At 42.3% G+C, this 14,678-nt stretch overlaps 1 protein-coding gene across 3 annotated transcripts in view; it reads right to left on the bottom strand.

Annotated features, from left to right (window-relative positions):
* Positions 1-14,678, bottom strand: part of TNN (tenascin N) — a 45,190-nt gene that overhangs the window by 26,569 nt on the left and 3,943 nt on the right. For 2 of the 3 annotated variants that reach the window (XM_019530882.1, XM_019530880.1), the window contains exons 3-7: positions 10,162-10,616; positions 8,849-9,223; positions 6,426-6,689; positions 4,690-4,875; positions 2,147-2,236 (exon numbers count right to left, since the gene is read on the bottom strand). In XM_019530882.1, the coding sequence (XP_019386427.1) occupies positions 2,147-2,236; positions 4,690-4,875; positions 6,426-6,689; positions 8,849-9,223; positions 10,162-10,603 (1,357 nt within the window). In that variant the 5' untranslated portion in view covers positions 10,604-10,616. The remainder of the gene's footprint in view (positions 1-2,146; positions 2,237-4,689; positions 4,876-6,425; positions 6,690-8,848; positions 9,224-10,161; positions 10,617-14,678) is intronic. The other variant, XM_019530881.1, reaches the window with a different exon arrangement.

Below are 14,678 nucleotides of genomic sequence, written 5' to 3'. Positions count from 1 at the left end.
GCAACTTAAATCTTTAGGGTTCACATGCAACTCTTCAAAAAGCACCCTGGTCATAAAGTCTGCTCTCAGCATAGTTGTTTCTCCTTTGACCCCTTCTGGGGTCAAAGTGGCCTTCACCCACAGCTTCAGCGTTCTTCAGGGGTCTCCTTCTTCCCACAAACAATAGGAAGGTTCCAGGCCCTTCCGGGCAGATTTACTGCTCTCTGCAGAGCTCCGCCTCCCTTCTGGCAGCGGGACCGCCCCCTCTCTAGAACCTTTGTGCCCAGCAACATTACCACTCTTCCTCTCCGAAGACACCACCTTGCCTGTTCGGCCCACCGTGGACCAGTCCCCAACCACCTCCGATGCCATGCCGCCAGGACACTCACCAGAAATGCTCTTCATTGTCGAAGCCAACACTACCTCGCTCACCTTGTTGCATATGATTAGTGGGACCCTGTGCCCTCCATAAGTTAAAGCCAGACCACATTGCTTTGTGCTTTATCTGTACATAAGTTTTTGAAAGATGCCAGGACTAATGACAAGAACACCCAGTTCTAGTCATGATTGGGGCACTAATTAGTACATGGATCCTTTGTTGGGGGTATCTGGAGTACACACATACTGAGCAGTGCTGAGCTGTGGGGTTACCATAGCTTAAAATGCTGTTAACTGCTGGGGCCAAACCCAGTGACCTATAGGATACTTGTGAATCTTTTGGCTTTGGACTAATTTTATACATAGTTTGTATTATATATAAGTAGGTGCCAAAGTGCTGCTTAAAAGTGTGTTTATGGAGTGCCTGTATTAAAACTTGCAGCAGTTTAAAAAATGCAATATGCATAAATTCTGGATGAACTAAATCTATAGGAATTATATGCAAATTGCTACATGTGTGTTTTTCCTAAGGTCAGTGTTTCCAAATTTGCCCCTGAGTTTGGGGAGAGCAGGGTCTGACAGTAAGGAGGGAGTGGGGAAGGGGCTGAAGGGGGGAAAAGTTGGAGGGGATGACAAAGGGGCTACCTGACCTCCCAGATTTATTTTCTCTTCTGTAGCAGTGGGAAGGGAACAAATTCAAGGCCAACTTCCAATAATTAGATTATATACCTAACAATTTATAACAAATTTATAAAATTTTCCATATGTAGAATCTAATTATTGCATGGTAATCTTATATTCAGGGTTATCTTATATTCAAATACATGCAGTACTTTTTGCTGCTGCTCCCCACTCCTACCTCCCACACTCTTCTGGGCTAGTGATGTTGCATATGGTAAGCCCCCATACAGTATAGTAAACTCTCATAACTGCATCAGGAGTTTTGTGATACTGGTATTTGCTGTCTGATTCAAAGCTCCAGATCTCCAGTATTATGTAAGAATGAGAGGGATATTTTTTTTGTCTTGCATATAACCCTATGTCTGTGGTGGTGGACAAAAGCTTGGAGAAATAAATCAAATGTATTCTAAATGCTCATCGTCCTGTAAGGAAATAATAACCACCCAAAATTGGGGGTATTTTTAAATTTCCTGTTTTCAGCCAATTTGTAAGCCAGAGTTACATTTTTTTCTATACTTTCTATACTTTTTTCTAACCCTACCCCTATTGTAATACAGCTCAGATTCATAGCCCCCTAAATCTTATATAGAAAAAGAATTCAGTTTCTTCAAGCCTCCCTACTACTGTACAGTAGATCCAATATATTCTGTCACCATTCAAGGAACTTTCTGCATCACTGAATTCCAGAGAAACAGCTTTTCATGTCAGTTTTAGCATTCATATCTGAGATACCCAGGAATAGCTTTACTGCCCTGGGAAAAAAACTTATCAAATAATAAACCTAATCCTTAGGGCTGACTGATCAGTGTTCAGTGTAGGATATGAGTGAAGGTCAAAAGGGACTTAGAGTCATTTCCCAATCCTGGCAACTGGTTCTGCCCCAGCACACTTCAGAGAAGATTGAAGCCATTATAGCTTACACTAGCTAGTAACCACCCCGCAAAGGGTCAACCTTCCTTCCTCTTAATAAGAAAGATTCAAAACAAGCTTCTCTTTCTCATGCTTGTTTTGATGTCTGTGTTATGCATTGAGCAATAGAGCTTTGATCTCAGTGGAAGGTCCTCTGGACATAGTAGTAATATATAGTAACAGAAACCTTCGCACATACCAGTCCTGCCAGTCACTGATGATGGTTTCCCCTCTATATTGTCCTTCATGTATATGACAGTAATATTATACTCTGTGCCAGGTTTCAAGCCTAGAGAGAACAAAAGAAGCAATGCCAGCAATTAGAGAAAAAATTAAATTAAGCTTTTCTTAAGGAAATTGCATTTTTGGTATACCCTCCCTGGACATACTTGAAAAATGAGTCTGAATTGTAGTATTTGGATCAAAACTTCCCTTTCTCTGGGAAATCTGAGTTTGTGGTTCAAGTCCATCTTTGTCTTCTATGTGTGTCATAATTTGTGAGAATTTACATTTTACCTATTATTATTAGTATTCGTAGCTCTGAAATTAAAAATAAACTATTCTTGACATGGGTTGAGCTTCAGCTATGTGAGTGTGCACTGAAATTTACTATCCAGACATCTACAAGATACCCTTATGTTGCCAAATTCCTGAAGATCTTAAGAGCGCTACACTTGGTGTAAACATGTAGTACCAGATCCACAGCTGAGACCCATTGAAATCACCGGATTTCACCACTATTCCAGTTTCCACCATGTGGATCTGCCTCATGAATGCAAGATACTCCAGGTGTACTCTTTTGCTAGAAGAACAAACCAAATTTAAGTGGCCTGGTCATTTAAAAAAGGTCTTACTATTTCTCATGATTATAAGCCAGACTGAAGGACTTAATTAGAATGGCTGGAAAGAGTTAACTGCTAAAATGCTCTGAAAACTTAGAAGCAGCTGAAGTTGCTCAATCTGGCAGTGTCCAATACTCTTACAAAAAATCCGGGATGTTTCACTTGATGAAATCAAAGGCCATGGTACAGTGCCTAGAAAAGGCAGTGAACAACAAGTCTTCCTTGAAGAATGCAATAAACAAGATAAGAGAGAATCAGGAGTTACCCAACAAAACTAAGAGAAGAGAACCAAAGGTTTTGTACAGAATGGTACAGAACAAGATAACAATGGAATGTGCTTATTCGTAATTAGGCATAATCAGTATTTGATTGGGGTTTCGGCATGCCACAACAAGCCCTGCATCTTTACCAATGTGCAGATTTATGTATTGGATTGTATTCTAAAGCAGTGGTCTCCAAAGTGGGGTCCGTGCACCCCAAGGGGTGCACAAAACGATCCATTGGGGTGGGGGAAGAAAATATTAGACCTTCTATTTAGATGTATATTTATATAAATATACATATATTGGGGGTGCACGTTCAAAAATTTTTTACTGATGGGGTGTGTGAATATAAATATACATATATTGGGGTGCTTGCTGAAAAATTTTTTACTGATAAGGGTTCATGATCAAAAAAGTTTGGAGACCACTGTTCTAAAGGACAAGAAAAGTAAAACGTATACAGTGCTTGCCTTGACAGCAGTCTGATTAACTGTCTGGCTCTGATTATAAGCTATTACAGTAACAAACTCATGGCTCATGCTTTGTGTATTCAAACTTAGGAAGAAGAGATTGTGCTGGCCACAGCAGAGGGAAGTACATCCAGCTCTGTGGTTCTGCCAGTTGGATTCCAATTCAAACCCTCATCAGTGAAGAGATGTTTTGAAGGAAACCCAAATTTGTTTCCAGCTGAAGTGAGAGTGAGATATATTATAAAGGACACTCTTGGTGTTCTCTCTCTTAGCTTGGTGATCAGGTGCTAAAGTGTGGCTCACCTGCCAGACTTCATCCATGTTCCACAAGGTTTATGGCTCATATTACCTGTGCATGTTTGGAGTTTGCTGCAAGTCTCACAGGGCACCAGATTGGACACAAAGTTAAAGAGTTCTACTAGCCTAGTGGTTCTCAACAGGGGTGCTGGAGGCCCCTTCCAGGGATGTCATGTTACAGGTACAGAGGAAGATGGAGGAGCAGCTGTGGCTGAAGCCCATTCTCTTCCTGCAAATTTTTACAGTCAGACCCCCACATGGTCCTCCAGAAACAGAGGCATGTCAAGCAGGTGGGACTATCCTGTTGCCCCACTGTTTGTGGGAGGAGCATACAGGGTCAGACCTGGAAGGGCTGTGGCAAAAGCATGTGCTCTATCTTCAGCCCTTTGCACTGCTCAGCCACAGGGGTTAGACTGGGCTGAAGCAGCCCATGATACTGCTTGGTTGAGAGTCAAGTACAGGGACAAGCATAGAAGGCAAAACCACCCTCCTTCCTCCCTGCCCTCCAGGAGCACAGGGGAGTTTTTCCCAGGGCACAGAACTCATTAGTTACACCTCTGCTTCTGCCTGCTTCAGGTTCATTAGATAACCCTAATACAGGCAGAAGCATCCAGCAGTACTCTGGGTGAGAACCACTGAAGCAAGCAGAGGCAACTTAACAGCAGTCCTCAACCAGAGGTGCTGTCAAATTCAAAACAGTTTTGGGGGGGTGGTGCCTGACTGAAAAGGTTGAGAGCCACTGTACTAACCATTTGTCTCAACTCTAAAGATCAGTCACACACACATACAATGGGAAATTTTTGCTAGATTATGGCTCATGAATCAGCTGCCCCTGCCCTTGTGCAAGCTGAGCTGTACACAACCACTTACCAGTGATGATGTATCTGCTCTTTGGGTCACTGCTTTTAGGCACCATCACCTCCTCTTCACCTTGCCCAGGCAGTGAGCGGAACCTTAGCTTGTAATAATCCACCTCTGCTGGAGGATTCTCCCACTCCACTTCCAGTGAGTCCTCTGTCTCGTCTGTCACCCAGATGGCACCAACCACAGACAAGGCTAAGGATAACGGAATAGGGAGGGCCAAAAGGACACAGCACATTAGCATTTCAGAAATATTAAAATCTTTCCTTGTCCTGTAAACACAAGACAAGAAGTGGCCAAACTGCTCCCCACCAGTACACCTGCTTGTAAGCGCTAAGATGGTTTTCTGGATGAATTGAGGGGTTAATTAGAAAGAGCACAATTATTTCATCAACAAGTCTGACTTTGACTCGTTGTAACACCCCACTCCAGACACAAAGGACTCAGGCCACCAGCTCCCATATAATCTGTTAAAAATTAATTAATACCTCACAATAACCAAATCTTTCACTGGGTTTACCAAGGACATGGAGATGGTACAGTGACACCTGTTAATAAACTGACCTTTTAGTTTTAGGTGGTTGCTTCAAATCATTAGCCTTTCAACTCAGGTAGGGAACTCATCAGAACTTATCAAAGAAGTAGTCAGGCTTGCTCAGTTCCAGCTGAGAGATGTTGGAGGAAACTTTAGACACTATATAGAGTAGTGCTGGCAGCTCACTGCTAATCTTCTGCCCTCTGAGTACTTAGAATGCTCCAGCATGATGTGACAAAGTGCTGTACTGTGCCATGCATGCAACTGAAGTCCTTACCACTTGTGGTCTTTGAAGGTCATTATGGCATAACTTACAATAAATAGCTTCAGTATTAGCTCTCATCTAGACAAATCCCACCTGGGTTTTGCCAGTTGTAAAAGCCCTCCCACTTAAATTGAAATAGTTACACTGTTCTCAGTAATATTCTGCATTTACAGCACACATTTCGCCCCAAATAATTTTTCAAATTATGAGCAAAATCTTACCCTTTTTTAAGTCTGAGCCTTCATGCCCAAAGTCTCCAAAGGGTTATGCTGTGGCTGACAGACAGAAGGCAACTACATTGTGTTGAAGAGTGGAAGGCCCAAAAAGTGAGATCAAACTTCTCCACTCCCAAAGGCAAAAAGAGCATGGAGAAGGCCAGAATCAGAAGAGTGGAATGAAGAGGTGCACACTGAGGCAAGAGACCTCAGCTAGGGTTTGATGAGGAGGAATGAGCAAGCAGGGACAGTAAGGCAGTGACACTTCAGAGGCATCAGGTGGAAAAAGTCCATGGAGAATGCTGAAAAGGAGCAGAGCAATTGAGAATGACAGGAGGCCAGTGAAGGTGATAGAGGAGGGAAAATGAGGTCATACATTTCTGCATCATGTAGTAAGACAATGGACAGTGTTCTGTTGTGCTCTCCTTGGAATACAGAACCATAAGCCAATGGCTGGCACTTTGGGAGAAAAAGAAATTTGCCCCTCTCCCCTCACTCCCCCCTTCCCCCCCAAAAAAATCTATTTGGAAAATAAAATCCTTAAATGGGAGAAGAAAGGCAAATACCCAGAACTTGGATAGGAAATTAAATGGATTCTTCCAGTATTCAAACAGAGACTGATATAAAGCGCACCCACCTCTAAAACCTAATGGTTTGCTCCACTGATATAGTTTAAATCCAACTTTGCAGAGCAGCAAATCCTTAGCCTGTAATTTGCTAATGGTCTCACCTGTGCTTGCTTGTAGATTTTCTGGGTCACTGGAAATCCCCTTCTTCACATGGCGAAGCGTGATGTTATATGTTGTGCTGGGGCGAAGGCCCACAATCTCATAGCTGAGTTGTCCTTTGGGCACCCTGACTTGTTTTACAGAGGTCTGGTATCCCATTGGATAATAGCTGATGAGATAATAATCCACATCAGTCACCTCATCCCAGCTAAGGGTCAGGGAACCCTCTGTGGTCTTTAGCAGCTGCAGATTCTGAGGGGCAAGCACTGTGGAAAAAAAGGAAGACAATATTAGAACTGATATCTCCTCTTGGAACCTGGCCCAAGTCAATAAGAGCCTTTCCATTGTTGTCAATGGCATTTGGAAAAGAACCGTACTTTTTAATTGTTAAGTGAATGAACTTCTGAACAGGACTTGACTGGCAGCCTTGGAGACTGAAGTCCTCTGTTTATTCTCTAACAAGTTACTATCAACAGCCAAATGACAAATGGGTATACTCAGCACTGTACAGAACTGGGCACACTCAGAGCTACACTGCTGCACCTGACAAATCGATTATATCAAACAAATGCCAGAAAAACCTCCTTAACATTGTCAATATCCCTCAAAGTACTGTGCAAGTTTGTATAGGCAATATATGTACCTTCTTGCCTGCGTGGCTGACTACAATTGCTATTTTATTATTCTAGTTCTGGAATACAAAAGAATTCAGTACTGATGCTACAATGCCCAGAATATAGGTAGATGCAGGACTTTTTAATTATCTGTTCAAGAAGGTTTGAAAAACCTTGTATTGACACAAAAAGATCAAGGCTGTTTTCAAATCTGGAGGCAAGAGTATGAACAGGACTTAGACACTGTGAAGCAATGCCAGCTTCACAGCCCTTCTTATACCTTAAGCAGGCCATTTAAAGCCATTGTTCTGGCATTGCAGCCCCGTGTATATAGTTTAACTGGCATCCATAGCAACAGTAAAGCAAATGTCCTCTCCATCCAGCTGCAGCTGAGGAAAGACTCCATCGCTGAATTTGATAGATGAATTTGCAGGAAAAGCAGACCTTAATGCTTCTCATCACATTCAATACAGAAGCTCAGAAAGAATTCTTAGGTACCTTGACAGATGAAAACTGATATTCTTCTCACACGATAATTGCTCAGTCGCTTACAAGCAGCTGAAATGCAGTTCTGAATGTAAACCAAGTTCTTTCTGATGCACTGCCTGCCACTATTACTGGTGGAAGGAGGCCAAACACTGGGACTAGTTAGAGCTGTCAGTAACATTGTACTGCCATTGAACGAACTGCAGATTGGGGAAGTAACTTCAAGGATGTAGAGAGAAGTGTTCAGATATAAGGGAAGAGGGAGGGATAGCATGTGAGAATGCATGTGAATGTGTAAAAACAAGTATGATGGGGTAAGCATGTGTGGGAATGAGAGATTTACATGGACAGATTCAGGACCTCTAGCTGGATGGTTATAACATGTCAGTAATTTTTATAGCCCTGCTTCTGTTGCAGCTGGGTTGAGCTGAGTGGCCAGGGTAGGATTTACTCTGTGCTCAATAAGAAGACCTAGGATTTTTCTTATATTTGGCTGAAAGCTTCTGAATTAGACTAAGGCCAGGAATGTCAAAGAAGCCTAAAGGAATGGGGTGCCCAACTCCCATTCAAAGCCAATTGGATCTGGGCACCTTGTACTCTTCAGCTCTTAGAAAAACCCTTAGAAAACATGTGGTTTTCTAGTCACATTTGTATATAAACTGCACTGTAAAGCATTCTCCTTATGGACACCCTCACTGGCCTGCATATGATAGGTGATAAGGTTAATTGTTTTCAACCTTTTTATTTGCTGTAAAACCAGAAAATGTAGTTTAAGAGTAACGACTCAAAGAATAAGGCTACGAATACAGCAATAGAGACATTTTAAAAGGGGCTCCAAGTATGGCATTTCTAACCTGAGAAAATTCTGCTCTCTGTCTAGTTTAGGTGGAGCCTCTGACAAGGGTTAGGCTTAACTCATACAACCACAGCTGCTTTATAAAGAAACAGCACAAGAAAGAGCTTCTCAAATGTTTCAGTCCCAATGTAGGTTGTATGGTTCAAGTTATTATGATGGATACTGAATCCATTGGCTTATTGATAACTAGTGCAGACTGCAGCAGGCAAGAAGGAATAAACCCTCCCTAGCTCTATTGTGATAAGCTGGTTATGGTTGGTTAGCCTCCCTCTTTGTTCATAGTTCTCCGTACCCAGATTTTGGATATGGAGTAGAATTAACTTCTATCCCTATTCTGCCACTGTCTATGGTTTTGATTTAGTTGCAGAAGGAGCCAAGCAAGTGCTTCACTGGGTGGAGAGGAGGGAGATACAGGGGAAACTTCTGCAAGAAAGGAAGAGGATATAAATAAAATAAGGGTGCTTCTCACCTTGGGAGCAATCAAGGCCAACAAAGCCATCATGGCAGTAGCACTCGCCTGTGTCACAGAACCCATTGTCATTACAGTCATTGGGACATCTCTTCTCACTGCAGTCATCTCCAATGAACTCCTCATAGCACTGGCAAACACCATTGTTGCAGATGCCATTGCCACTGCAGTTCTCAGGGCACAGACGCTGACTGCAGTCCTCACCAACGTAGGGCTCATGGCAGATGCATTTGCCATTGACACAGCGTCCATTGCCACTACAGCTGTTGGGGCAGCTGGGACGAGAGCAGTCGCTTCCTTCCCAGCCTTCGTCACAGTTGCAGCTGCAGATCTCTTGGATGAAAGTTCCATGGCTACTGCAATCTGAAACGCCTGCTAAGCGGGGGACCCAGGACCCACATCAGCAGGCAGCAGGCAGAAAAGAAACAAGCAGACAAACAGAATTAGGAACAAAGCCATAGACAAATATGGAGAATGTCCATTCTAGACTACTGGAGGAAGAAGAGCGACTAAATGGACTGGTGTTAGCCACCCATTCCTTCTATCACAAAGGTGGTCATTACAGCCTTCCTTTCTTCTAGACAATGCACTTGTCTATCAAAGAAAAAAAATGTGAATTCTCAACAATTTCCTTTTAAACGTAAAATTCCAGCACTGAAAACAATGCAAAACAAAAGAAAATTGACTGGGAATTCCACAAGCTAGCCTCCTGCTATAGGGAATTCCAGAACTCTAAACTGAAGAATCTCCCCACAACCAGAGCTTCTCAGGTTAAGAAACCAAATCATCGACATTCTGCGAGATTCTAGCCCAAGCTTCAGCCTTTACCAAAAACTCCAGAACTTCACATCCCAGTGAAGAGTATGAGGAGCTCCTTGACAGTATCAAGAATCTTGAAATTATTTCCCTCACCCATCATCACCTGTGCGTACAGGAAACCAAGCTCACCATCACCTCAGATATACCAGACTTCTATCACGGGCCCTGAACCTGAGCTTCCTTCATACAGTCTTGAGCCAAAGTGCATTGAGGTCAATGGTAGCCTTTCCATTGGCTTCAATAGGACTTGGATCAAGCCCCATGTCAGGAACTTCAAGATGCCCCATGTCCACCCCATAAACTACTTGTTCCCATTGATCCCTCCACCCAGGGGCCTCAGACTTTCCAACTCATGTCAGAAACCCAGGATCCAGTCTGCTCAAGCTTTTCCCAGTGCAGAGCAGTACAGCACAGCACAGCACAGCACAGCACAACGGATGTGCTATTGAAGTTATGTAGGAGCTAGAAAAAATATACCCCAAAATAATGCACACCTTGGCCTCCCCCACAACACTTCTGTGGATTGCAGGCCTCTCTCAGCTCCATCACTTCTTTCTCCAGCTTCTCCATCCTTTCCAGAAGGGCTCTGAGGTGGTCCAAGGCTTCACAGTCACCTTTCGGTGTGAGGACTCGGATGTTATGCCTGAATATGATATTCTGCTCCTCACCCTCTGTTTCTCCCATATCAGGCAGAGTATGACTTTCATCTTTGAGGGGCAATGGATCTTCTTCTACCTGGATCTGGGATGACTTGGGCAGATCAATCTTGTATGAGTGGCTGAGGGAGATTTTCTGACCTTTGCTGGTGCAATTCTGAGATCCAGGCAGTTGAAGAGCTGCTGTTTGGAGAGCATTATACAGTAACACCCCCAGAATGAAGGACATATTATACCAGTAACCCATCTTGTAGTTCTTCAGAGAGATGGTTGGTCTCATAAAAATAGCAAGGCTGGTTTCAGAGGAGGAAAAAAAAAGAAATTCTACCATAAAACCATTTTTAAAGCAGTTTCAAAGACTAAAGATAGCTACCATGACCTCTTGTGGTGCAATCTTCAAAGTTCAGTGTCTGTGGAACAATATTTGGATGAGAAATATATAGACAGTGTCTAGGGCAGTGGTTGCTAACCCAGGGCTTGCAGGTAGCCCAGAAGATTCTCCACTATTGCCTGTGACCACCAGAAATTAAAAGTTTAAAATTGAGATTGACTGAAAAAGCAAACTATGATGTTGATTCAAACACATTACTTGCTCAGTACTGCTGCTCAAGCCAACACAGACTGCTGGCGTAGGGTGCAGGAAGAGATAATAATAATATTCATCAGTAGGTGGCTCTCTTGATCAATAGGTGGCTCCATGAATCAGCTCTGAATTAGTGTCCCAGACTGTTTTAGTAGTCATTGTGCTAAGAGTGTGCCCTCTTTAAGATGAAATTTAAAACTGATGATAACCATAACGGCTATTAAATACCACACATCACTTCCATGAAGCTTGTGGTGCTGACCTTGCTTATTATACCCAGCTACTGCAATTTAAGTGGACATGGCATTCTCTCACTTATTACATTAAGTTGATGCACAATGTTGTGGTGTGCTGTTAAACACAGTTCACTTCATAAAGGGTTTCATTTCACAGATGGAAGTACAAAGAAGCCTGTTTTAAGGTAATCTTTCAAGTGTCTAATCAAATCAGCTCCTTAATGTAGGATATTTTGAGACAGTCTCTTAAGAAGAGAGGTTGGCTAATGTAAGTAGGATCTTGTACAGGTGTCACTCTATTAAGTTTATATATCAGCTTGTTAAATGGAAAACAATTCAGAATCTGTAGAATGAACCTCCCTGCATAAATGTAAAATATTTGTTTTGGTTTTAAAGTGAGTGAATGGCTGATGTTAAATAGCTGATTCACAGCTCTGTGGCTAGGTCCAGTAAGGGACTTCCAGGCTTAAAGCATGACTTTAGGTGTCTCAGTTCTGCCTAAATCTAAAATCATGATTAAAAGCATCCTGTCTGACTGTCACCTGACCCTGAAGGAATTTAAATGCAGTATGTATCTTTCAAGTTTTCTGGGCCCTGAGAATCCTGCTTCTGCACAGGCTCAAAATTGCCTCAGTCTGAGCAGCTCAGTGCCTCATTTCTACAAAGAAGTTCAAATGGGATCCACTTAAGTTTCCTCAAGGGTCTCAATCCAGTACGCCTTCTCTGAGTACCCCTACCAGTAATGTATACTGACAAGATCAGGCAGGGATTTACCACGTGTTAGCTGATGTATGGTAAATGCATACACCCTCTGTGGTAAATCAAAGCTAAACTGGGGTAGTTTAGCTGTCTTTTACTGAGATCTACGCTACCAGAGTAGCAGTTAATAATTTGAGTGCTTGCTCTGAAGCGGATATCTGATTTACTATGTAGCCACTTGAAAAGTCAGACCATAGATTACTACATGTAACCTCACTGTTAGTTGTTCAAGTGAGAATGGAACTGGCAAGCAAACAATTTCTGGGTGATGGTAAAAGCAAAAATAGTTCCTGGCATGGGACTTGTAGGTAAAAGTAAAGCTGTTTTTTAGAGACATGGCCACCCCTGCACCACCTCCCAACCACATACACACAACCTGAGAACATCTCTGCTTTTCTCTTCCCTAACCATGCCCAGGAAAATGGATGGGCTTTCTGCATGACATTACAGATAATCACATTGATTACCCAAAATCTGACATCATGGCACATGGCATTATCATGTAGTTTCCTTGGCTTTACCTAAGCAGAATATAAGAAAGTTTCCTACATGTTCAGAAGCATGATGCTCTTGCTCCTAGATAAAAATAATTCTGTACATGTTCCAAATTTGGTGTAACTTAGCATAGCAGAACATGCGCGGAGTCCAGTTCTGAACACCCTACTGTCCTTTGTTTACTAAAACTGTTACAGAAGTCAGTGGGAATTTTGCCAGGGAAAGAATGAATGAAACAGGGGGAAGCCTTCAGGCTTCAGCCGTTATTATATAATAAAAAAATGGAAAAAAATAGCAATCTGCAGCATTTTTCTCACATGGCATCTGTCTCATGCATTTCTCATCTCTCAGCATATTATTCTGCTGAAGCAGAGCTTCTTCCCCTTCATCCTTATTCTGAGGTTTTGCACCCAACCTGTCAAGCCCTCAACCATCCTCAATATGCTATTCCATTTTACCATCTTTCTCTAGGACAGTCATAAAAATTGACCCCCTTCAGTTGTCTTTCTCTCTGTCGCATTCTGAGACAAATCAAGTAATGAGTATTTGCTTTGAGACGTTGTACTTGAAATATAGTACTTAAGATGCACAGATTCTTGTCATAAACCACTTTAGAAATATTGAAAGCCTCTTTTAACAAGGTTTAATTTCATATTTCTAAGGATTTACATTTCCCCACTTCCCCAAAACAAATGCACATATCCATTCTCTCAGCTCGGGGAATTACATGCCATTCTGAATCGTAACATGATGTCCCTACTAATTAGGGCCTTTTGAGTGCCACAAATTGATCTCAGATTTTCCTGGGCAGGCAGATCATTCAAAAGAAAAACCTCTGAACATAAGCACTTCTGTCAAATCTAATGAGAGAGGAGAGCAGCTCTTCTGGCTTCTACATCATGTAATAAAGAGATTTTCCCTGCTGTTTAAGAAGAAAAAGGGGGGTTTAACTGAACCTACATTGAGCATATGATATCATGTGTGTAAGAAAACATAAATGGAAATAACAGGATGAAATTGAGCAAAGGAAAAGTTTAGACTGAAAACCAGGAAAAATTTCCTACCAATAAGAGTTATTATACTATGGCATAATCTCCAAAGAAATGTAGTGGAAGATACACTGCTTGCAACATTTAAACCTAGAGTGGAGAAAGCACAAGATAACTGGTCCAGTAAAGCAAAAATAGTATTCTGAGAAGGATAACATAATCTAAGTCCGTAAGTCTTTTCCCTTCCTAATGTTGATGGCCAAGTATTTTGGTGTATTAAATTGTATAACATGCTCTTTTCCTTGGGCAAAATGCAGGGAGGCTAATATAACATAAATGGGGAACAAGGAATTTGAGAGACAAAGGTCCAGACTCTTTGACTGGTTTAAATCATCATAGTTGCACTGAGTACCTTGGAATGGTAGTGGTATGCACGAGCTGAAAATATGGCCTAAAGATCTATTAAATAAGCTGAAGGAGGCAACAAAGGGCTTTAAAAAGAGATTTTGAAAGAGGTTCATTTTCAGCTATGTCCTAAAATAGAAGGAAACAGAAAAGCTGCTTGTGGAGGCAGGTGATGTGGTCACATATCTTCTTACATGTGCAAAAGCAGCTAGCATCTTTTATTACATGCTAGACCAAGATAAAACATGGAGAGGCTTCAGGGACGGAAGCTGCTATAGTCAAGGTAAGAGATGACAACAACATGGACATGGTATTCAGCTGGGGTGGGACTGACACAGGCAATGCTGCCAAGGTTGAAATAATGGAGATTTGCAGATGAAGAACTATGATCAAATGACAGAGGCTCAGCAAGCCAGTTTTGTTAAGGCACACCAGTTTCTGTTATCAAGAGCACACAAAGAAATGAACTGTTAGCACCACATCCAGCCACCTTAAAGCTGGGGCAGCTAGGGGCAGTCTTTGACAAAAGTCCAAAAGCAAGGCTCAAATATACCTCTGGAGCCATACTGAAGCCATAATAAGACACTTCAATTTCAGTGAACTTCAGTGCCACCCACATGTTCAGCCCCCAGTTGCAACACCCCACTGGAGCCCTCCAAAATGGCCATGAGGGCATTCCTGGAAAATATCAGCACTGCAAGGGGTACAGTGGATCAGGGGTTTACTTGGCCCTGCAGCTCTGCTCCCATCTGCTCTCTACTTGTTTTTCATAGATTTTCATAGACATTAGGGCTGGAAGGGACCTCAGGAGATCATCAAGTCCAGCCCCCTGCCCAAAGGGCAGGAAGTCAGCTGGGGTCATAGGATCCCAGCAAGATAAGCATCCAA

Source organism: Crocodylus porosus, unplaced genomic scaffold, assembly GCF_001723895.1.
Source record: "Crocodylus porosus isolate Cpor-Errol unplaced genomic scaffold, CroPor_comp1, whole genome shotgun sequence".
Lineage (NCBI taxonomy): Eukaryota > Metazoa > Chordata > Crocodylia > Crocodylidae > Crocodylus > Crocodylus porosus.
This window is presented reverse-complemented; position numbering and strand designations above follow the sequence as displayed.